The 23958-nt window shown below is 45.9% G+C and overlaps 1 protein-coding gene, 1 non-coding gene and 1 pseudogene across 2 annotated transcripts in view; all 3 read right to left on the reverse strand.

Moving 5' to 3' along the window:
- Window positions 1-23958, reverse strand: part of LOC134948374 (5'-nucleotidase domain-containing protein 2-like) — an 81012-nt gene that overhangs the window by 3191 nt on the left and 53863 nt on the right. The window contains exons 8-13 of the mRNA XM_063936307.1: window positions 19027-19129; window positions 17782-17883; window positions 9509-9590; window positions 3361-3447; window positions 3137-3277; window positions 2799-2863 (exon numbers count right to left, since the gene is read on the reverse strand). Of these exons, the coding sequence (XP_063792377.1) occupies window positions 2799-2863; window positions 3137-3277; window positions 3361-3447; window positions 9509-9590; window positions 17782-17883; window positions 19027-19129 (580 nt within the window). The remainder of the gene's footprint in view (window positions 1-2798; window positions 2864-3136; window positions 3278-3360; window positions 3448-9508; window positions 9591-17781; window positions 17884-19026; window positions 19130-23958) is intronic.
- LOC134953827 (U6 spliceosomal RNA) lies at window positions 21835-21941 on the reverse strand. Its single transcript, XR_010185804.1, has one exon. It is a non-coding gene; the product is annotated as a U6 spliceosomal RNA (small nuclear RNA).
- Window positions 22547-22653, reverse strand: LOC134953786 (U5 spliceosomal RNA; annotated as a pseudogene).

Below are 23958 nucleotides of genomic sequence, written 5' to 3' on the forward strand. Positions count from 1 at the left end.
TTATGGGTGATTTCAATCTCTCTATTGACAGTCCACAATCTCCCCATGCCTCTAAACTACTCTCTCTAACCTCCTCTCTTGGCCTCTCCCAATGGACTGACTCCCCTACTCATCAGGAGGGCCACTGCCTTGATCTTGTATTCACCAGACTATGCTCTGTTTCTGAACTCACTAACACTCCTTTCCCTCTCTCAGATCACAACCTTATCACATGCATGCTCTCCTCCATTACTTCAAACTCAATGTCCCTAAAGTCTACAAGGACACCTCTTACCCGCAGAAATATTAACGCTATTAATTTTCAACAACTATCTACCTCTCTGCAACCACTGCTCTCACCAATTTCTACATTCACCTCTCCAGAGACTGCTGTGTCACACCTTAACCAAACTCTAGAAACAGCACTTGATGAAGTGGCTCCAGCTACCCATCACACTCCACGTAGACTTAGATGTCAACCGTGGCACTCTAAATACACTAGACACTTACAAAAACTCTCACGTAAAGTAGAACCCCAGTGGCGTAAATCTCGTAGTTCAAGTGACTCTCTCACATATAAGACCACCTACCACTCTTATCGTAATGCTCTGGACACTGCCAAACAAACATATTTTCAATCTCTCATCTCTGCTCAAGCCTCTAACCCCAAGCGACTTTTTAATACATTTAAATCACTTCTTGTCCCTCCCTCACCCAACCCACCAGCCACTGTCAGTGCGCAAGATCTTGCTTCCTATTTCAAGGACAAGATTGACAAGATCCGAAATGAAATGGTATGCTCTTCCACAGCAAGTGACCTGCTCAATTCCCTGCCTGAACCCTCTAACACCTTCTCTTCCTTTGATCCTACAAATGAAGATGAAGTATCTGCACTCTTTTCATCTGCCTACTCTAATACCTCTCCCCTTGACTCTATACCCTCACAAATTAGTAAAGATCTGTCTACTGTGCTCATCCCAACCTTAACGAAAATCTGTAATCTCTCCCTGTCTACTGGTATCTTTCCTTCTCTATACAAGCATGCAGTGATTACTCCCATTCTGAAAAAACACAACTCTGACCCGAATGCTCTCTCTAACTACCGTCCCATCTCTCAGCTCCCATGCCCCTCCAAGCTACTGGAGAGACTTGCCTACACTCGCCTCACACACTTTCTTAACTCACACAGCCTACTGGACCCACTTCAGTCAGGATTTCGTGCCCAACACTCCACAGAGACAGCACTGACTAAGGTAGTGAATGATTTGGTCACTGCTAAATCTCAAGGACATTACTCTCTACTTATTCTCCTTGATCTCTCTGCTGCTTTTGACACTGTTGACCACTCTCTTCTCATACAAACACTACAATCCCTAGGTATTCAGGACACAGCCCTTTCTTGGTTCTCATCCTACCTATCTAATCGCTCCTTCAGTGTTTGTTTCTCTGATTCCACCTCTCCTTCGCTACCTCTCTCAGTTGGAGTACCGCAAGGCTCAGTCCTAGGTCCTCTGCTTTTCTCTATCTATACCACATCTCTTGGCAAACTAATCAACTCTTTCGGATTTCAGTACCATCTGTATGCAGATGATACTCAAATCTACCTATCCTCCCCTGATTTGTCACCATCTGTATTGGGCCGTGTCACTGAATGCCTTTCTGCCATTTCATCTTGGATGACATCTCGCCACCTCAAACTTAATATTTCCAAAACAGAATTAATTATATTTCCACCGGCCAATAGTAGTTTCCAACCTGATATCTCTATCACTGTTGAGAACTCTGCAATCACCCCTACCCCACAAGCTCGCTGCCTAGGTGTCATTCTTGACTCTGAACTGTCCTTTGTTCCCCACATTCAATCTGTCTCAAGATCATGTTACATACATATAAGAAACATATCCAAAATACGACCATATCTTACACAAGACACAGCAAAAACTCTAATCCATGCTCTCATTATCTCCCGCATTGATTATTGTAATAGTCTCCTGACCGGTCTTCCCAAACATAGGCTCTCACCACTACAATCCATTTTGAATGCAGCTGCGAGGCTAATCTTCCTTGCCAGACGTTCATCGTCTGCAGATCCGCTCTGTCAGTCCCTCCATTGGTTACCGGTATTCTACCGTATTAAATATAAAATACTTTTACTCACATACAAGGCTATTAACCAAACTGCACCAACATACATCTCTTCACTCATCTCAAAATATCTCCCAACCCGACCTCTCCGCTCTGCACAAGATCTACGTCTCTCATCCACACGCATTACTTGTTCACACTCAAAATTACAGGACTTTATCCGGGCTTCACCCACTCTGTGGAATGCCCTCCCACGCACAGTAAGACTCGCCTCTAGTCTCCAAACCTTTAAATGTTCCCTGAAAACTCACCTCTTCAGACAAGCCTATTAAATTCCAGACCCACCCACATAACCTTCAGTGCTTCCCTATCTAATTACATCCTCTGTAGAGTATTCATAACATCACATATCTTGTCTTTCTTTAGTCTCACACCCTCCTGACACTTGGATAACTTTGTGGGTATCATCATACAACCCATTAAGAACCTAGCAATCTGGTGGACCATTATGCAATAGGTAGGCATAGATACACAAGGATAGATGCTATTTCCCTATAGATTGTAAGCTTGCGAGCAGGGCCTTCCTACCTCTGTCTGTGTTTTTACCCAGTTTTGTTCTATTACTGTTGTTCTAATTGTAAAGCGCAACGGAATATGCTGCGCTATATAAGAAACTGTTAATAAATAAATAATAAATACAGTCGTGTTCTACACAGCTAGAATATGTTCCGTACCGGAGCTCGTGCCGCTCCTTTATCCAGTCTTGTAGAATCTGTTGAGACTCCGGGTCACGGAAATTCTGTAAGTGAATAAAACAAGGGTTAAATAGGATCTACTAGGTCCTATAAAGCGCAGACTGAGATCCACTACTATGAACAAAAAGACTGGCCACGTGTGCAAGGTAAGGATAACCAGGATGAGACTACGCGATCGAGCAAGGGACCGAGCACTTTTACTAGGACTACTTCTACCTTTGCACACGACAGAGGATGTTCCAACAATATTGACCATTTTGAAATAACATTTACATACAGGTGACTTCGTATAGTTCTATTTTACAGTACTCATTTACCTGCATGCGTTCCAGAAGTCCGGTCAGAGCCTGCAGCCAAGTCAGGGACTGGGAATACTGCTCGGTGTTTACAATCTTCGTTTCTGTCTCCAGCTCGGGCACAATAGCTCCTGTCCTCCAGCCATGACGAAGCATCAGGTCCTTTAGGGAAGAGCAAGAGGACGGCGAGTTAACGGGTATCACATAAGTGCCGTCACACCACCACTAGAGAGAAGGACACTTACTGCTAGGTCACTGTACAGGTGGTCCCCAAAATACAGCACTTTGGAACCGCGCCATCCTGTCAGTCGTAGGAAGTCAAACAGGTTACCCTGCAATAACGCAATACAAGTTAGATTCAGACTTTTCAACTGTGAACTACCTGTAAATAATGCATAGTAAATTAGAAGGAGATATTCATTAGTACTCTAGTGAGGTGGTTTAAAAGCTGGCGCTCCCCCACCCACTCCCGGAAGCTGTTGTAGAGAGCTGTAGTTGCTAAGCAGCTTCAGAACAAAGTTTCCACTTGCATGTGACATACGGCCCATCTGGGCATGACCTGCATTATACAGAGCCACTTTCACAATGACGTGGGATGTCAAATTCAAGCTGCGATCTAGCATAGCACCACTGCTGTAAGACAGCCGTCCGTAGCATAGAAGGACAGCCATTTATGATCAGATTACTCTCTATACCAGGAGTAGGCAAAGTGCTGCTGTGGGACTAGACATTACAGCATGCCCAGTCAGTTTTGCCGTTCGGACATGGTAAAATCGTGGCAGGGCATGCTGGGATGTGTAGTTTGACAGCAGCTGGAGTGCTACACGTTGCCTACCCCTGCTCTATACAGCTGCTTCTGCGTTAAACTGCACAAAAAACACATAAAAGCACGCAGCTTTAATTCATTAGAGATCTTACAATGTTCCTCAGCCCTTACTATCAATGGACCAAAACCATGACTCGCGTACAGGTGAGAGAGGAAGTCTTAACCTTCCGAACAGATGCTGGGTACACACTGGATGATCTATTGAACGAACGATATATCGTTTGCGGATCGGTGGGTGTATACACACCAGATATGTCTGAATGTCACCGTTTCACAGGTATATCGCATCATCCCTGCAGTGCATGTGCAGCGACCCGCTGACCGCCCCGTTCACTTGCTGCAGGCACAGCCAGAAACTGGCATCTCAACCGGATGTGCAAATTGATATCCCCGCCCAGTTGGGATGCCAGTGCAGACGCATCGAGCAGCTAACCGGTAAGAGTATAAGTCGGTACGATGGCAGCTAGATCTGCCAGGTGTGTACCCAGCCAAAGAATGGGAGGCTACTTCCTGCAGAAGGGGCGTTTATACACTAGGGGGCGGAGTTCCAGCTTCTTGCCTCTTAGCAGAGAAGCAGGGATAGTCAGTCACCTCCACAGACATAAAACCAAACTTTAAAATTACCGTACTATTATTCCCTGCAGTTGGCGGTTTTCTTATTAACTGTACAATTGTTAATTTTTCTGGACTGAGTAACTTTGGCAAATGATGCACTTTGGACAATAATAGGCTTCACATTCCCTATGAGATTGCATCCTCTATTGCAGAAAGCACTTTTTCCAGCATTTCCTTCCTGTCCTTTGTAAAACCCTTTAATGTATCAGTAGGCTTGCGGTATTACAATATCCTTCAAAGCTAGACGGGGCCAGATCCTAGATGTAAAAGTTGGTAAACCCGCTGACACAACGCGTCCAGACGTGCTCATAGACATGAATGTCAGCTCTGACGTTAACCCCTTGTTTGCCACCATGATCGGTTGCATTCCAGTCCTCTGCAAAGCTATGTATCGGTCACGGTCATCGTTTGACAGCAACACAAAAGGCTCATTCCAACTTAGACAAACCTTTTGTCCAGCTGACCTCTATAGCAATCACGTAGCTTGTATAGGCATGGTGAGACTGCTTAGAAGGCTGGCGTTAGAGCAATAAAAACCAGGGACAAAAGCCAGGATATTCCCCTTCTGTGCAGCAATGAAAACAAGAGCAGCCGCCGGGTAACTGCAAAGGCGCAATGTTCCGATCAGTAGACCGATATAATCGGTTACCGATGTTCAGGGGGAGAATAGATATTTTCAAAATGATAAAAAAAAGTGCATATAGAGGGACGCTCGACACAGTAATATAGTAGCACAGTTCATCACATTATATGGCAAGCAAATACTCCGCAATATCAGAAACTATTGCACTTTATGTGACTATTTGTACTTTTAAATGCAGTGGCGTCAAGACAGCGGGGAAGGGGAGGAGAAGAGGGTCCAAATTACCTGGGCCCAGGTCCACACCTCCTTTGATTAGGCCATGCCCCCTGAAAAGTGTCTGGGCGCAGCCAGTCTCTACTGCCCTGTGAGTGGATGCTTCTGATGTGCTTGACACGCCCCTAAAGAGGAGTGGCCATGCCCTCAGCATGCTGTGGGCAGGGGGGCCCAGGAAGTTGTTGTGCCGGGGCCCAGGATTTCTCTCTGCAGCCCTGTGTGGATGCAATGGGTATTATGTCCTGATAAAAACTTTGGTTAATCTTTAGATGCGCCGGCTCTTGCTACTTTTTTGCTCAAACATTATATGTACCCTTTATACTACTGGAGTGTGTGCAGTCGGTCTAACTTGAAATAAATAACGTTGCAATCTGGTAGCACTCCGAGACTTGTATATAAGGAAAATGCCTTTATTTGTTCCAGGGCCGTAACTACATGTGTGCGAAGTGTGCTTTGCACACAGCGCACTTTAGCTAAGGGCGCATCATGTACGGTGACACCCGATTGGTCGCCCTATACCTGCAGCAGCACTGTTTGCTATAGGCAGCACCAGTGGTGGATTTTTTAAATTTTATAGTGAATCAATGCCGCCCTCCTACCCGTCACCGAGACAGCCGCCTACTCCTAAACAATACTGACGTTCCCTGGACAGGACTCAGCAATATTTAATTGCCATATGCCCGCATGTCACTCACTTCTCAAGTTGTGGGGCGCCCGGCACCCTTCAGCAGCCCAGGTCTCCGCCTCCCACAAAGATCCCTGGCCAATGACGGTGGGGGTGAGTAGGCCAACAACTGTCCGATATCAGGCTGCTGCATGGACTGGAGGAGTGTCCGTCCGGGAGTCGGGGCAGAGGAGGAGGTCGGAAGAGGCTTCAGCAATCAGCAGGTAGCGGGTCTCTTCATGCCCCCTTTCCCCCCTGCTCCCCGCGATCAACCACCCTCCAGACAGCAGCATCTTCAGTACATATATAATGTATGGTGATGTATGTAACTATGCGCTCAGCTCCATCTGACCTGCACACCAATACATACATTACCTTACATTCTCCGCCACCTCCGGCCGCACCTATCACCGCAGGCAGCGCCCGGCTGTGTGCGCCCACATTCTCTGCCCCCCTCCCGGCTCATTCATCCACTGCCGGCCGCATCCATTACAGTGGGTAGCGGTGTGGCTGTATGCCTCCGGCCGCTAGTCGAGATCTGTAGCACTAACTCCTTCCCAGGCAGCTCTGTCCCGCCACATCCTCCTCCGCAACTGGGTGACCAGGTTCCGTGGTCCCTCATTGAGAAGCAGGGCTTCCTGCAAGGTGAAAATACACACTGTGGGTGTGTCTCTCTCCCCCTCCCTCCTTCCCACTACTCTGTCTCTACCTGCCACCTTTCTTTCTCTCTCCCTCCCCCCCAACCCTATCTCTTCGCCACCCCCCCCCCCCCACACACTCTCTCTCTCTCTCGTGACTTTACCTGGCGTAATGTGCGACCGGGCCCCTACCTGGTGTAATGTGCGACCGGGCCCCTACCTGACGTAACGTGCGTAAGTGTGCGGCATCATTTGAATAATGGAGACTACTGTGCAGCGTAATATGAATTGGTATTATTTTGTGGCCACACCTCTTCCCCATGAAGCCAGGGCCCTATATTTTTGTTGCACGTACTGGCCCTATTTTAAAAAGGTGTGTGTGTGTGTGTGTTTGTGTGACTGGCCCTATTTTAAAAAGGTGTGTGTGTCCTGTTTCTAGCACACAGCGCAAAAATACCTAGTTACGGCACTGATTTGTTCCTTACATTTCGGGTATTATACCATCGCTAGTTAGCTATAGAATAATGTGGAATAAGTTTTAAATTGATGTTTTTAACCTAATTTAAAAATAAATAAATAAAATTGAGCTGTTTTTTGGAAAAAAAATATATTAGCCAGTTAAGTGGTTAAAAATCTTGTAAGACTCCAATTTTTTTTTTTTTTTTTTTAAATGAAATGCATTACGGTAATCTATTGCAGAGATTAAGGGAAATGCGTTAGCCGCCCTCCAAATGGCTGCTGAAGTGTAGCAGGTTCCCTGTCACTGCTGTGGGTGCTTCTCCAGATATCGCAGCCTGGAGAAATCTGACTGCAAGCTACACTCTGCCACTTTATGACCTAGCACCCTTGGCTGGAGAAGCAACAGGCAGTACCCCAACCCCCTTCCCGGCATCTAGCTCTTGTGGCAACTGGGTCACAGCACCCCCATGGTTCCATTTCACTCCCCCGCTAGTAGGCAGTCATCTGTATAAAGCGTCTAGTCGCTGACTAAATCCCCATTAACTTTAGTAACAATCCTCTGGACCAGACGCATGCAGGAAACACAGTCTATGTAAAACACAATAGCCACTTTCTGCCAGTGATATCAACGGCGAAGTTACAGACTTACAAACAAACAAGTAACGTGAAGTAGAGCCAATTATAGAGTATTCTAAAACAGAAAGGCTTAAATTATCTCCAGAACAATGGTGGGTTCCCCTCTCAGTGATCAGTCTCTTTCCTATATACAACTGAGTGTTCCCAGCGTACAACACCACTGTCTGGAATAAGTCTGCACTATGGGTCTGGGACTGTGGCCAAACCTTCTCTGCATTTTAATCCCAAGAGAAACACGACATCCTGTGATGTGCTGAAAAGTTCAGGGGCAAACGGCAGCTGAGCCACGTATACACACAGCTGACCCTCTCCTGCGGGGCTCGGATGGTGTGAACAGCAGCCGCCTGTGACAACCTCTGGACGCACAGTAGCCAACAAAATAAGGGGCAGAGTTTGGTTCCTAGTGTGAAGCAGCTGGCAGGTCACGATACTCACTCCACCTCTCAGCATGGACACAGGGCTAGTCATGTGACTTAGCCAGTCTGTACCAAGGAACAAGTCCATTACTTTACTAAGTGCTTACTCCCCCCCCACACCCCAAAGTAATTAGTATGCAACACCGTTTAAAGCATCCGATGAAAAAGAAAGGCAATTCCTCCGTTACAACTTAACGATGTGCCATAATTTGTCTCCGAAGCGATACAAGCGGATCACCAAAGCAACTAGATTTATATCTGCCCATTCCTGGCCACTGACTAACAAGATCACAGTTGTGTAAGGTTGCTATGGGTTACCACTAATTACCCTCGATTTAGCTGAGCAATGAAAGATATGTCAGCCATAATTTATGCAATTATAGGTCCGTTCCACCAATAAAGGGCTGATTGGGGCAATAATAGTGTATATCCGCGACGACCACAATTATCGTCTGACAGATCCAATTATATGTGAGCTGCAAGTTGGTTTATCTGACAGTGTGACCAAATTGTTACAATAACACCCATAGTATTACATTGTAATGAACATTCTGCGAGGAATTGCAAAAAAAAAAAAAACAAAAAAAAAAAACACCCCTCTTTCTGATTTTAAATACTGCAGTCTTCCATGCCATCAGCTACACAGCAACCGTGCTAGGGCTCTGGGCAGATATTTTTCTTGCAATTTTTTCTTGCAATGAAAAATATTCTCCTCCAACCCAAAAATAAAACATGGACTATTTCAGGGCTCACTGCGTGACAATGTCATTATCAATGTCCAGTAAATCGGGCCCTCAAGTCGCTCAGAATGGAGTTGAAATTTTAAGCCACTAAAGCAGGGGTTGCCAAACTAGGGGCCCAATTCAGAGTTGACCGCAGCAGCAAATTTGTTAGCAGTTGGGCAAAACCATGTGCACTGCAGGGGAGGGGGGGGAGGGGCAGATATAACATGTGCAGAGAGAGTTAGATTTGGGTGGGGTGTGTTCAAACTGAAATCTAAATTGCAGTGTAAAAATAAAGCAGCCAGTATTTACCCTGCACAGAAACAAAATAACCCACCAAAATCTAACTCTCTCTGCACATGTTACATCTGCCCCCCCTGCAGTGCACATGGTTTTGCCCACCTGCTAACACATTTGCTGCTGCGATCAACTCTGAATTACCCCATAGGTCCTCAGGGCACCCTACCGTTGCAGCTTTTAAGGCTATCCATGCTTAAGTTCAGGTGACTTAATTAGTACCTCAGATAGAAAATGAGGCCAACGTCTCAAACCCATCCGTACCTGTTTGTAGACCTCGCCCTTCTCCAGTTTCGTAATCTTGTCCCACTTCAGGTCTCCATTTCCATCCACCCGACGGAAGGGCCTGCACAAGATCACAATGTGGTTCAAAAACATCAGAATTCATCTTTCATGCAGCATATGACCCGCAACAAAAACTACTACCCCTCCCAAACCCCCCCACATTCCTTGTGATGTAAACGTGTGGGTCAGCTATGCAGCATTGAGTAGAAAGACCAGTTCCACCTCCAGGCTAGGAAGGAATCTGCTCCGGTTAAACAGACCATCTATTGTCTGCTGCTTATGAATGGCTGGACACTCATGATACCACACGATCACAGTGAAAGGCTCCCCCTCCCCCCACTAAGTGCTAAGGCCTGGTACTACCAACAGAAGCACCTTGTCAGTGCTAGGTACAGTATTAGTCACATGAATGAGCACACTCCGCTCAGCCAGATTTACTGCTGACATAACACAATCTCCTTCCAGTGCACAGTGGTAATAATTCATTTTGAAATATTTACGCTGCAACTTGGTGAATGACTTCTCCAAAGCCAAACATTTATAGTATGTAAGCTACCTGCAGTATGGAGGCAAATGTCCAGAACTTGGTTGTGAGAGGTTACATGCCAGGCAGACGTACCTATCACGCCTGAGGGATGCAAGTAACAGTGACCGTGCATCTGCCCCAGAGGTTTATCACAGGAAGTTATTACGTTTGCTTTGTGCCCACATCCGCCTAGGGGTAAGCGGTGAGATATTAAAGAGCAAGTAATTCCCTATGCCTGAAGAAGCACTGGGGATCATCTCACTGTCCAGCACCACACTGCATGGCTATTGGGACTATCTCTGTATACATTTACTTGTGAACATATTACTCTAGTGCACAGGTTCTCAAACTCGGTCCTCATTACCCCACACAGTGCATGTTTTGCAGGTAACCCAGTAGGTGCACAGGTGTATTAATTACTCATTGACACATTTTAAAAGATCTACAGGTGGAGCTAATTATTTCACTTGTGATTCTGAGGAGACCTGCAAAACATGTACCGTGTGGGGTACTGAGGACCGAGTTTGAGAACCTGTGCTCTACCCCCCCCCCCCCACCCCCCCACCCACGATTCTAATGATTGTGGGAAGCCCCAGATGGAAGATTTATGACTGCGCCTCACAACGTTCATGTTTATTGGCGCTGAGTTTAGATATCCTCATTTCTGTATTGGAGTTGAAAGATACTGTCCACCTGGCGCTGCAGAGAAGCCACTGCCCAGCTCCCAGTGTCCTGATCACTGCTGGTCACTCACCAGTGTCATCCCCACCCAGCAGCCCCTCTACTAAGCATCACTACAGCCGTGATGGGTGATCTTCAGGATGTACACTAATATACTGGGCACCTCAGTCACCCCCTCCTCCAAAACCAATTCTGCCCTTCACTCTGTCCAGCCTTGCCTGGTCATGTCTCTGAATCCACAACTCCATCCCATGACACCTCAACCCACCCCGTTCTCTCCCACCGTCCTCCCAGCTCCCAAACTTAAACCATTCCTGGAGGTCGGTGGTTCTCTTCTGTGGTTTTCCTACCATGGTTTACATTCATTGAGGGCTATCACTAACTTTTAGGTCTGTCCCATCTCCCCCCAATGTGAGCCGCAGGGTTTCACTGTGCATGCATGGGAGGACACGGGATAGACCTTCAGCATTTATATTATAATCTATATGACATAGTCTAGGCGTGTAAATATACTAAGGTTAATAAAGAAGGTCCTCAAAATGGCCATTAAAAAAAATAAAAAATATAATAATAATAATAATAATAATAATAATAATATTCATTATGTAAATAAAACCCACTTTTTATTTATTTTACAAAAAATAAGATTTTACTTACCGATAAATCTATTTCTCGGAGTCCGTAGTGGATGCTGGGGTTCCTGAAAGGACCATGGGGAATAGCGGCTCCGCAGGAGACAGGGCACAAAAAGTAAAGCTTTTCCAGATCAGGTGGTGTGCACTGGCTCCTCCCCCTATGACCCTCCTCCAGACTCCAGTTAGGTACTGTGCCCGGACGAGCGTACACAATAAGGGAGGATTTTGAATCCCGGGTAAGACTCATACCAGCCACACCAATCACACCGTACAACTTGTGATCTAAACCCAGTTAACAGTATGATAACAGCGGAGCCTCTGAAAGATGGCTTCCTTCAACAATAACCCGAATTAGTTAACAATAACTATGTACAATTATTGCAGATAATCCGCACTTGGGATGGGCGCCCAGCATCCACTACGGACTCCGAGAAATAGATTTATCGGTAAGTAAAATCTTATTTTCTCTATCGTCCTAGTGGATGCTGGGGTTCCTGAAAGGACCATGGGGATTATACCAAAGCTCCCAAACGGGCGGGAGAGTGCGGATGACTCTGCAGCACCGAATGAGAGAACTCCAGGTCCTCCTTAGCCAGAGTATCAAATTTGTAAAATTTTACAAACGTGTTCTCCCCTGACCACGTAGCTGCTCGGCAAAGTTGTAATGCCGAGACCCCTCGGGCAGCCGCCCAAGATGAGCCCACCTTCCTTGTGGAGTGGGCCTTTACAGATTTAGGCTGTGGCAGGCCTGCCACAGAATGTGCAAGTTGGATTGTGCTACAGATCCAACGAGCAATCGTCTGCTTAGACGCAGGAGCACCCATCTTGTTGGGTGCATACAATATAAACAACGAGTCAGATTTTCTGACTCCAGCTGTCCTTGCAATATATATTTTTAATGCTCTGACAACGTCCAGTAACTTGGAGTCCTCCAAGTCACTTGTAGCCGCAGGCACTACAATAGGCTGGTTCAGATGAAATGCTGACACCACCTTAGGGAGAAAATGCGGACGAGTCCGCAGTTCTGCCCTGTCCGAATGGAAAATCAGATATGGGCTTTTGTAAGATAAAGCTGCCAGTTCTGACACTCTCCTGGCCGAAGCCAGGGCTAGAAGCATGGTCACTTTCCATGTGAGATATTTCAAATCCACCTTCTTTAGTGGTTCAAACCAATGAGATTTTAGAAAGTCCAAAACCACATTGAGATCCCACGGTGCCACTGGAGGCACCACAGGAGGCTGTATATGTAGCACTCCCTTAACAAAGGTCTGGACTTCAGGGACTGAAGCCAATTCTTTTTGAAAGAAAATCGACAGGGCCGAAATTTGAACCTTAATAGATCCCAATTTGAGACCCATAGACAATCCTGATTGCAGGAAATGTAGGAATCGACCCAGTTGAAATTCCTCCGTCGGAGCACTCCGATCTTCGCACCACGCAACATATTTTCGCCAAATTCGGTGATAATGTTGCACGGTTACTTCCTTCCTTGCTTTAATCAAAGTAGGAATGACTTCTTCCGGCATGCCTTTTTCCTTTAGGATCCGGCGTTCAACCGCCATGCCGTCAAACGCAGCCGCGGTAAGTCTTGAAACAGACAGGGACCCTGCTGAAGCAAGTCCCTCCTTAGAGGTAGAGGCCACGGATCTTCCGTGATCATCTCTTGAAGTTCCGGGTACCAAGTCCTTCTTGGCCAATCCGGAACCACTAGTATCGTCCTTACGCCTCTTTGCCGTATAATTCTCAATACTTTTGGTATGAGAGGCAGAGGAGGAAACACATACACCGACTGGTACACCCAAGGCGTTACCAGCGCGTCCACAGCTATTGCCTGCGGATCTCTTGACCTGGCGCAATACCTGTCCAGTTTTTTGTTGAGGCGAGACGCCATCATGTCCACCATTGGTCTTTCCCAACGGGTTACCAGCAAGTGGAAGACTTCTGGATGAAGTCCCCACTCTCCCGGGTGAAGATCGTGTCTGCTGAGGAAGTCTGCTTCCCAGTTGTCCACTCCCGGGATGAACACTGCGGACAGTGCTATCACATGATTCTCTGCCCAGCGAAGAATCCTTGCTGCTTCTGCCATTGCACTCCTGCTTCTTGTGCCGCCCTGTCTGTTCACATGGGCGACTGCCGTGATGTTGTCCGACTGGATCAACACCGGTTTTCCCTGAAGCAGAGGTTCTGCCTGGCTTAGAGCATTGTATATTGCTCTTAGTTCCAGAATGTTTATGTGAAGAGACGTTTCCAGGCTCGTCCATACTCCCTGGAAGTTTCTTCCTTGTGTGACTGCTCCCCAGCCTCTCAGGCTGGCGTCCGTGGTCACCAGGATCCAATCCTGTATGCCGAATCTGCGGCCCTCCAATAGATGAGCACTCTGCAACCACCACAGAAGAGACACCCTTGTCCTTGGAGACAGGGTTATCCGCAGGTGCATCTGAAGATGCGACCCTGACCATTTGTCCAACAGATCCCTTTGGAAAACTCTTGCGTGGAATCTGCCGAATGGAATTGCTTCGTAAGAAGCCACCATTTTTCCCAGGACTCTTGTGCATTGATGTACAGACACCTTTCCTGGTTTTAGGAGGTTCCTGACAAGCTCGGATAACTCCTTGGCTTTTTCCTCCGGGAGAAAAACCTTTTTCTGAACCGTGTCCAGAATCATCCCTAGGAACAGCAGACGAGTTGTCGGCATTAACTGGGATTTTGGAATATTCAGAATCCACCCGTGTTGTTTTAGCACTTCTCGCGACAGTGCTAATCCCATCTCTAGCTGTTCTCTGGACCTTGCCCTTATTAGGAGATCGTCCAAGTATGGGATAATTAATATGCCTTTTCTTCGAAGAAGAATCATCATCTCGGCCATTACCTTTGTAAAGACCCGAGGTGCCGTGGACAATCCGAACGGCAGCGTCTGAAACTGATAGTGACAGTTTTGTACAACGAACCTGAGGTACCCCTGGTGTGAGGGGTAAATTGGAACGTGGAGATACGCATCCTTGATGTCCAAGGATACCATAAAGTCCCCCTCTTCCAGGTTCGCTATCACTGCTCTGAGTGACTCCATCTTGAACTTGAACTTCTTTATGTACAGGTTCAAGGACTTCAGATTTAGAATAGGCCTTACCGAGCCATCCGGCTTCGGTACCACAAAAAGAGTGGAATAATACCCCTTCCCTTGTTGTAGAAGAGGTACCTTGACTATCACCTGCTGAGAGTACAGCTTGTGAATGGCTTCCAAAACCGTCTCCCTTTCGGAGGGGGACGTTGGTAAAGCAGACTTCAGGAAACGGCGAGGTGGATCTGTCTCTAATTCCAACCTGTACCCCTGAGATATTATCTGCAGGATCCAGGGATCTACCTGCGAGTGAGCCCACTGCGCGCTGTAATTTTTGAGACGACCACCCACCGTCCCCGAGTCCGCTTGAGAAGCCCCAGCGTCATGCTGAGGCTTTTGTAGAAGCCGGGGAAGGCTTCTGTTCCTGGGAAGGAGCTGCCTGTTGCTGTCTCTTCCCTCGACCTCTGCCTCGTGGCAGATATGAATAGCCCTTTGCTCTCTTATTTTTAAAGGAACGAAAGGGCTGCGGTTGAAAGGTCGGTGCCTTTTTCTGTTGGGGAGTGACTTGAGGTAGAAAGGTGGATTTCTCGGCTGTAGCCGTGGCCACCAAATCTGATAGACCGACTCCAAATAACTCCTCCCCTTTATACGGCAAAACTTCCATATGTCGTTTTGAATCCGCATCGCCTGTCCACTGTCGCGTCCATAAAGCTCTTCTGGCCGAAATGGACATAGCACTTACCCGTGATGCCAGTGTGCAGATATCCCTCTGTGCATCACGCATATAAAGAAATGCATCCTTTATTTGTTCTAACGACAGTAAAACATTGTCCCTGTCCAGGGTATCAATATTTTCAATCAGGGACTCTGACCAAACTACCCCAGCACTGCACATCCAGGCAGTCGCTATAGCTGGTCGTAGTATAACACCTGCATGTGTGTATATACTTTTTTGGATATTTTCCATCCTCCTATCTGATGGATCTTTAAGTGCGGCCGTCTCAGGAGAGGGTAACGCCACTTGTTTAGATAAGCGTGTTAGCGCCTTGTCCACCCTAGGAGGTGTTTCCCAGCGCTCCCTAACCTCTGGCGGGAAAGGGTATAATGCCAATAATTTCTTTGAAATTATCAGCTTTTTATCAGGGGCAACCCACGCTTCATTACACACGTCATTTAATTCTTCTGATTCAGGAAAAACTATAGGTAGTTTTTTCACACCCCACATAATACCCTGTTTAGTGGTACCTGTAGTATCAGCTAAATGGAACGCCTCCTTCATTGCCAAAATCATATAACGTGTGGCCCTACTGGAAAATACGGTTGATTCGTCACCGTCACCACTGGAGTCAGTGCCTGTGTCTGGGTCTGTGTCGACCGACTGAGGCAAAGGGCGTTTCACAGCCCCTGACGGTGTTTGAGTCGCCTGGACAGGCACTAATTGATTGTCCGGCCGTCTCATGTCGTCAAACGACTGCTTTAGCGTGTTGACACTATCCCGTAGTTCCATAAATAAAGGCATCCATTCTGGTGTCGACTCCCTAGGGGGTGACATCCTCATATTTGGCAATTGCTCCGCCTCCACACCAATATCGTCCTCATACATGTCGACACACACGTACCGACACACAGCAGACACACAGGGAATGCTCCTAACGAAGACAGGACCCACTAGCCCTTTGGGGAGACAGAGGGAGAGTTTGCCAGCACACACCAAAAGCGCTATATATAACAGGGATAGCCTTATAATAAGTGCTCCCTTATAGCTGCTTTATATATATCAAAATATCGCCATAAATTTGCCCCCCCTCTCTGTTTTACCCTGTTTCTGTAGTGCAGTGCAGGGGAGAGACCTGGGAGCCGTCCTGACCAGCGGAGCTGTGAGAGGAAATGGCGCCGTGTGCTGAGGAGATAGGCCCCGCCCCTTTTCCGGCGGGCTCGTCTCCCGCTATTTAGTGAATCCAGGCAGGGGTTAAATATCTCCATATAGCCTCTGGGGGCTATATGTGAGGTATTTTTAGCCTTTATATAGGTTACATTTGCCTCCCAGGGCGCCCCCCCCCAGCGCCCTGCACCCTCAGTGACTGCGTGTGAAGTGTGCTGAGAGGAAAATGGCGCACAGCTGCAGTGCTGTGCGCTACCTTTAGAAGACTGCAGGAGTCTTCAGCCGCCGATTCTGGACCTCTTCTGACTTCAGCATCTGCAAGGGGGCCGGTGGCGAGGCTCCGGTGACCATCCAGGCTGTACCTGTGATCGTCCCTCTGGAGCTGATGTCCAGTAGCCAAGAAGCCAATCCATCCTGCACGCAGGTGAGTTCACTTCTTCTCCCCTCAGTCCCTCGTTGCAGTGATCCTGTTGCCAGCAGGACTCACTGTAAAATAAAAAACCTAAGCTAAACTTTTTCTAAGCAGCTCTTTAGGAGAGCCACCTAGATTGCACCCTTCTCGGCCGGGCACAAAAATCTAACTGGAGTCTGGAGGAGGGTCATAGGGGGAGGAGCCAGTGCACACCACCTGATCTGGAAAAGCTTTACTTTTTGTGCCCTGTCTCCTGCGGAGCCGCTATTCCCCATGGTCCTTTCAGGAACCCCAGCATCCACTAGGACGATAGAGAAATGCTAAAATATATCTAAAAAGAATATTTCTACAAAAATTTCGGGGACATTTTGGAAAGAAAATGTTAGTAAATTAAGTGGCTCGTTTTAGAAAGAGAGGCTATGATGAGATCCTCCCCATCGCTGTACTCTTTATTATTTTCTGCAGTGTAGGGAGTTAATGTCAGGTTATTACACTGCTCACCAGACATTAAATTCTATTGGGACACCTAGCTTGAAATGTGGGACTACCCTCTTTAAAATTAAGGGTACCCCGACCTCTCTCGTCACCAGTGTGTAGGTGATCTAAAGACTTTGTACTGCCTCCCCTTTACCTGGAAATGGTAGAGATTCTCTTTACATTAAACAGCTATCTGCATCTCCCCACTTGTGGTTAGTAACAATGAGAAGACCTGTGATTGTTTGTTTCCCACCCCCCCTCTCCATTTAAAAAATAAAAAAATTATGTTATTTATATATATATATATATATATATATATATATATATATATATATATATATACATATACATACACACATATATACATACACACACACATATATATTTTTTTTATTTTTCGAGTGAGGTTCTTATTAGGAAAGCCGATCGCTGGCAGTGTGCTCCGATTGGTCTCCGGTCAGTATATGGACACTCGAACACTATTCATTCATGAGATGATTCATCCACAAAAGCCCTCCCACTCCCACCCTATTTCCTCCGTAGAGACTATTCTATTGTGCTCTCTTTCAATGAGGACTCACTTGATGCAGTCATTGAAGAAATGGGGTTTGTCTGCTTGGACAATCACAACATCAAAAAAGTCCCGCCAGTCCTTGCCGACCATGTACTTCATTCCTTTGTCTCTGTGGGATAAACAAAGAAAGTTCCAGGGCTCATTATATAGCACACGTGGCAGGCAGTTCCTGGAAAACGAGCAGACCTAATGGTGAAACACAGTCTCTCACCCATAGTCACCCGCTCTGCCGTCAGACCCACCCCATAGAGGGCAAACAATGTCTAGCACAAACAAAAGCCATCGTTAACTGCATTTTAAAAAAGGACATATCCTGACCCTTCTATTTGTAAATATATTTAAAAAAAAAAAAAAAAATCCCTTCCATTCATGTAGCCTGACTCCCTTTCCAATTCCTATGACGTAATGAACGTCAGAAGCAAATAATACACCAGGATCCACTTCATACAACAATCTAACCAGTGTAAGGGTGTTTGCGCTCGCCCTGGGCGCCCCTCACAGCGCCGCACACTGTACCTTTGAGCCCTCCGGAGCGCAGCCTCAGCGCTGCGCTCCCACCCTGATGCCGCCATTCTCACCGGATCCCCGCTTGTCTCCAACTCCCCACCAATGTCTTCTGGCTCTGTTAGGGGGTGGCGGCATGCTGCGGGAGTGAACGGTCGCCTCGGGGGCTAGCGATCATCACTCTCAGGAGCTCAGTGTGCGGTCAGTGGAGATGGTGGCCATTAACCTCAGAGGGTTGGACACTACTCCCCCCCCCATAAGTCCCACGAAGCAGGGAGGCTGTTGCCAGCAGCCTCCCTGTACCTAACTATTTAAAATAATAAAAAACTAGAAAAACTCCTATGGAGCTCCCCTAGCTGTGACCGGCTCCTCTAAACTGAGTCTGGTAGGAGGGGCATAGAGGGAGGAGCCAGCCCACACTCTCAAACTCTTAAAGTGCCCAAGGCTCCTAGTGGACCAGTCTATACCCCACGGTACTAATGTGGACCCCAGCATCCTCTAGGACAGGCATGTCCAAACTGCGGCCCTCCAGCTGTTGAGAAACTACACATCCCAGCATGCCCTGACACAGCTTTAGCATTCTCTGACAGCAAAACTGTGTCAAGGCATGCTGGGATATGTAGTTTCACAACAGCTGGAGGGCCGAGGTTTGGACATGCCTGCTCTAGGACGTAAGAGAAATTGTCTTTGGACATTCATAGAGCGGATTAAAGGTCTATTTACAAATAAACACGAGAAGACCACTTACACAAAGCTAAAAGGACTGTTTGTGATGAGGAAAAGCTTCTTCCCCTGACTGGCCAAGCGGTGTAGTACAGCGTACGTCTCATCTCCATGAAGGATATATTTTTCTGAAGTCACATTAGAAAGAGAAAGAAAATAAATAAATGTATAAAACAAGACAAAAGCAATAAAACAAACAAAAAGCCCATATGATTTTATGTTGAGCTGTATACAATGACCATTTTCCTTCAAGGACATTGGACTTCATTTAAGTTAAGCCCAACAAGGCAAAAAAAAAAACCCAAAAAATTCAAAATTGCAGTGTGTAGAACAATATTGAATTGGGAGGGTGCGCGTCCCAGCTCAATACCAAGCGGCAGTAGAAGCATACAGCTGTCCAGTGTTTCAGCTAAAAGCTAAATCAGCCACTATTTAGCCTGTGTGCTAAATAAATAAACCCCTTGGCTTTACGACATGGTTTGCTCAGAAAGGAATTTACCACTTACTCTAAGAGAGGCCCGTTGTCAGGACACTTTTTTTTTAATGAAAAAAAATAAATAAAAATCACACACACACACACACACACACACACACACACACACACACACACACACACACACACACACACACAATGCCCATATTGATGAAAATACAGGCGTGTGGAAAGAGACAAAGGTTAGGGGTCCCGGTTTGTCTGGTAGACATTATGGGGCAGATGTAATAACCTGGAGAAGACATAAGGAAGTGATAAACCAGTGATATGTTCAAGATGATAAAAGCACCAGCCAATCAGCTCCAATATGTAAATTAACAGTTAGGATCTGATTGGCTGGTGCCTTTATCACATAGCACATATCACTGGTTTATCACTTCCTTATGCCTTCTCCAGGTTAATACATCTGCCTCTATGTTAGATATAAATATGCACTAGACACTTGGGGGCACGAGCTAGCGCCCAACATTGCAATGCAGTACGTGATTATACCGGCGGCATGTATCCAAGAGCACACGCAGGGACAGGGGCTCTGAAAGGAACCCAGCAATCCAATGTGCTTGGGGTGACTAACTGGACTTCTGCACATGCGGGGTTCAGTGACCATTCCCGGGCATGGCTTCTGGAGGTACCATCTGCCGGCTAGTTTTATCCATAGGCTACAGCGGCTAACGATATCTTCATCTCCACACACCGGAGCTTGGTAAATCTGACCACATATCGTAGACATCCGCTGCTGTCCCACCATCCTACATCAGTGTGATAATAGGATTTTGGTACTTACCAGGTAAATCCTTTTCTTTGAATCCATAGGGGGCACTGGAGTACTCTTGGGATATGGACGGGCGTAGCCGATCAAAGGCACTGAATATTCAAATTTAGGACTCTCCCCCCCCTCCATATCCCCAAGTACCTCAGTGTACTTTGCCAGTGTTTTTTACTGAGCGAACAGGATATAGAGAGGTTGACAATGGAGAATCCCTATAACATAACGGACAACCACAAAGTTGATCCGTAACCTTATTGTCAACTAAACAGTTGACACCTTAACCGATAGAACTTTATAATTTGAGCCAATTGGTGAAAATGTGTTACCATAAGCTCCTTTGAGCTTAATACCATCCAAGTTAAATTTGTTCACTAAGCTCCCTTGAGCTTAAAACAACCCAGGTAAAACTGCTCTGGGCGGGCGTCCAGTGCCCCCTATGGATTCAAAGAAAAGGATTTACCTGGTAAGTACCAAAATCCTATTTTCTTTATCATCCACTAGGGGTCACTGGAGTACTCTTGGGACGTACCAAAGCTTCCCTCGTGGGCGGGAGAGCTGTTTGATACTTGTAACAGTAGGCAGGCCAAAGCTAAATGCTGATGGCGCCACCATTAATAACGTATAACCGTGCACAAACGTGGTGCACTGAAGGCTATGTAGCCGCGTCGTAGCCGCTGCACGACCCGTTGGGTCTGACATTCCCACAGAACCTGTGGGATGAACTATTACTGACGTAGGCGATTGTAACTTAGCCTTAAAGTAAGTCTGATTTGTAGTCATTATTATCCAACTGGATAATGTCTGCTGAGAAACTGGCTAACCCCAGTTTGCAGTATCATATAGAACAAACAACGTATTCATATCACGTACTGTAGACGTTCGGTACATATATAAACGCGTAACGCGTGTACCACATTCAGAATTCAAGAATGTGCTGTCCACACAGGAAGCACTATTGGTATATTGATGTGAAGAATACGAAAGCGGATTTCGTCCGAAGATCTGCTTTGTCATGAGAAACTCAAATACGGTGGCTTGGAATACAAGGCACCCAAATATGAAAACAAAACCCTTGTCGAAGCACCATTGCCGAAGGCAAGGCTAGAAGAAAAATGTTTTCCAAAGTGAGAAACTTAATTCTCATTTGTTGTAAAGGTTCAAAAAATATGAAACTTAATTCCCCTTTGTTGAAAGGGTTCCAAAATATGAAAACTGTAATAAATCTGAACCCAACCTCAAATCGCCTGGCGCTGTAGGTAGGATAAATAGAGTCTGAACTTTGGTGACACCTTGTAGAAAGATGTTTACAGACGCAAATAGAGGCAAACGTCTTTGAAAATACGTTTACCACCCAGATACCTGCACTGTTAGTGCAGATGAACGCAGTTTTCCATCCCATCCCGTTTAACAGAATACGGGTACTTGAAGTATGATGTTGGAAACTTCCGAGGTTTACAACCTATGTAAGCACACGAAATGTTTTAATAATGAGCTGCCTTAAGCGGCTTACTATTTCGTTACATGGTTGGTATAACCGATACTGTAATGCTCTATTTTTTTTTTAAGAGGGCGGTCTTATGGAACGTTTCACGAATTTGCGTGTCATCCTAGCGCAGGGGCCATGCTAATCTTCTCTGTATCGTTCCAATTTTAGTATATGTGCTGCCGAAGCTAGCACTGAACCCTCACCCCGTCAACCGCAGCTGCGGTACATAGATAATAGGTACATAGGTAACTATGGGTAAAAGAACGTTCCCTGATGTAACAGGTTGGACGTATTATGAGCGGGCCAAGATCGTGTGCAAGTATTCATTGAAAATTCGAGAAGCAAACTTCTCTGAAACCCATGAGATACCACCAGTATGACTGTGACGAACTGTCTTCTGATCCGTTTTGGCAACGAAGAAAGAAGCGGAAATTGGTGAAGCCAGATACACGATGCTGAATGACCCCATGAATGTGATGTACACATACTGAGCTTTTGTAATTGTGGCGAGATGCCCTCATGTATACTTGAGGGTAACCCCCTTCTGTGGACTTACATCTTAAACACCTGTGTATTTAATGTCCAGTTTTTAAGATCCAAACCCTGACGGGTGAGATCGTCTGTCTAACAGATGTCCACTCACGGATTGATGTTGACATTTCCCCATAATGGCGTTCTGAGCCATTGAAGATTTGAGTTACCTACCGCCTTGCCTTGCGGCTTATCGGTTCTCACTGGTTGTTCAGTATGCAACTGCCGTTGCTTTGTTTGACTGCTTAAGGGCAGCGTGAGCCAGGCATTAAAAACAAAATTAAATTACCTGAAACTCACGGTTGTTACTCTCCACGGAAATCTTTAGTAAAAAGTGAAAGATTTATTCGTGCTGAAGAGAAAACCAGAGTCTATCGTTGGTCAGACTGAAAGCGAATTATTTATTGCATTGTAAAATGTTCTAGGACATTTATCTATTGCATTGTAAAATGACCAGAGTTCTAGTACATTTATCGACAGCAATCTGTCGTGTTTAGAACCTTTGCGTTGATTTTAACTACAAATCCTGACTCTCTGTGACTGTCGTCTAGAGTATACGCACCCTTGTTCCTCTGTGGGACACGCGAGTGAAAGGTGGCGAACTAAATTGAAAACACATTTTTTTCTTAATAAGTAAATACACCAATGTACCGCTAGTGTGCGTGTACTTTTGTTCTTGCTGGTGTAGTAGGTAAAAGTCGTTGATTTACCGTATTTATAATCTTACCTAGGAATTTACATCGTTTAGACAGACTTAGATGTGATTGTTTTCAAACTTAATCTGCTACTGTAGTATACCTTAGTAGCGCAAGTTAGAGAAACTTTGTTAATACATAGTGAGATGAGCTATCATTCCAACATCACTGTAGCAAATACCGGAAGCGATAAGCAACGGTAGAAAAGAAATGCTAATGGTTGCTTGCAACCGCTAGAACCTGTGATGAAGAAACCTGACTGGGTAACTACGCATTGTGAAGATCAAATGCAATCATACAATTTTGTGGCTTCAATAAGCAAAAACTAACTGCAGAAAATCCATTTTCTAACTGTAATAAATGACTTGCTGCTTGATATTGAAACGGAGGTGTTTGATTTTGCTCAAACAGAGGGGAATAAGCGTACTATTGACTGGTTTATAAACCAGCAAAGACTAAATGACAACCTGCCAAACCGTTCCACAGAGGCAGTTTTGTCTTTAAGCTGTAAACAGCTGAGACCTATATAAGTTAAAGTCATGAAACCTCGCAAATGTAACATGTAAAAACGCGCTTCCACAATTGTAAAAGAGGTCATCAAACCACTGGCTTGCTGACTGTAACGTCCTGTCGTTACAAGGCGTGACTGTTTTTGTATAAAGGGATAAAACGCCGTAACAAATATACTGTATGCGGTAATGGCTGAATATCATAAAGGAATAAAAATTGCCGTTACAAGTATATCAAATTTAGGAGCAAACAAGCTCTGGTCTTGTTGCGCTTAACTAGCGACAATGAAAATAACCGGCGTTATCAGAAGCTTTCCAGCTATACTCTGCTGCTTCTTTTAACAGTGATCGGCATGGTTTCATACATAGATTCTAGCGACCCAAATGTATCCTGGGTTTTTATAATGTTTGACAGAAACTCATCAACCCATGACGGATCGCGTCCTTTTGGCAACCAATATGTATGGTTATCCA

Source organism: Pseudophryne corroboree, chromosome 8 (genome assembly GCF_028390025.1).
Source record: "Pseudophryne corroboree isolate aPseCor3 chromosome 8, aPseCor3.hap2, whole genome shotgun sequence".
NCBI classification, from domain to species: Eukaryota; Metazoa; Chordata; class Amphibia; order Anura; family Myobatrachidae; genus Pseudophryne; species Pseudophryne corroboree.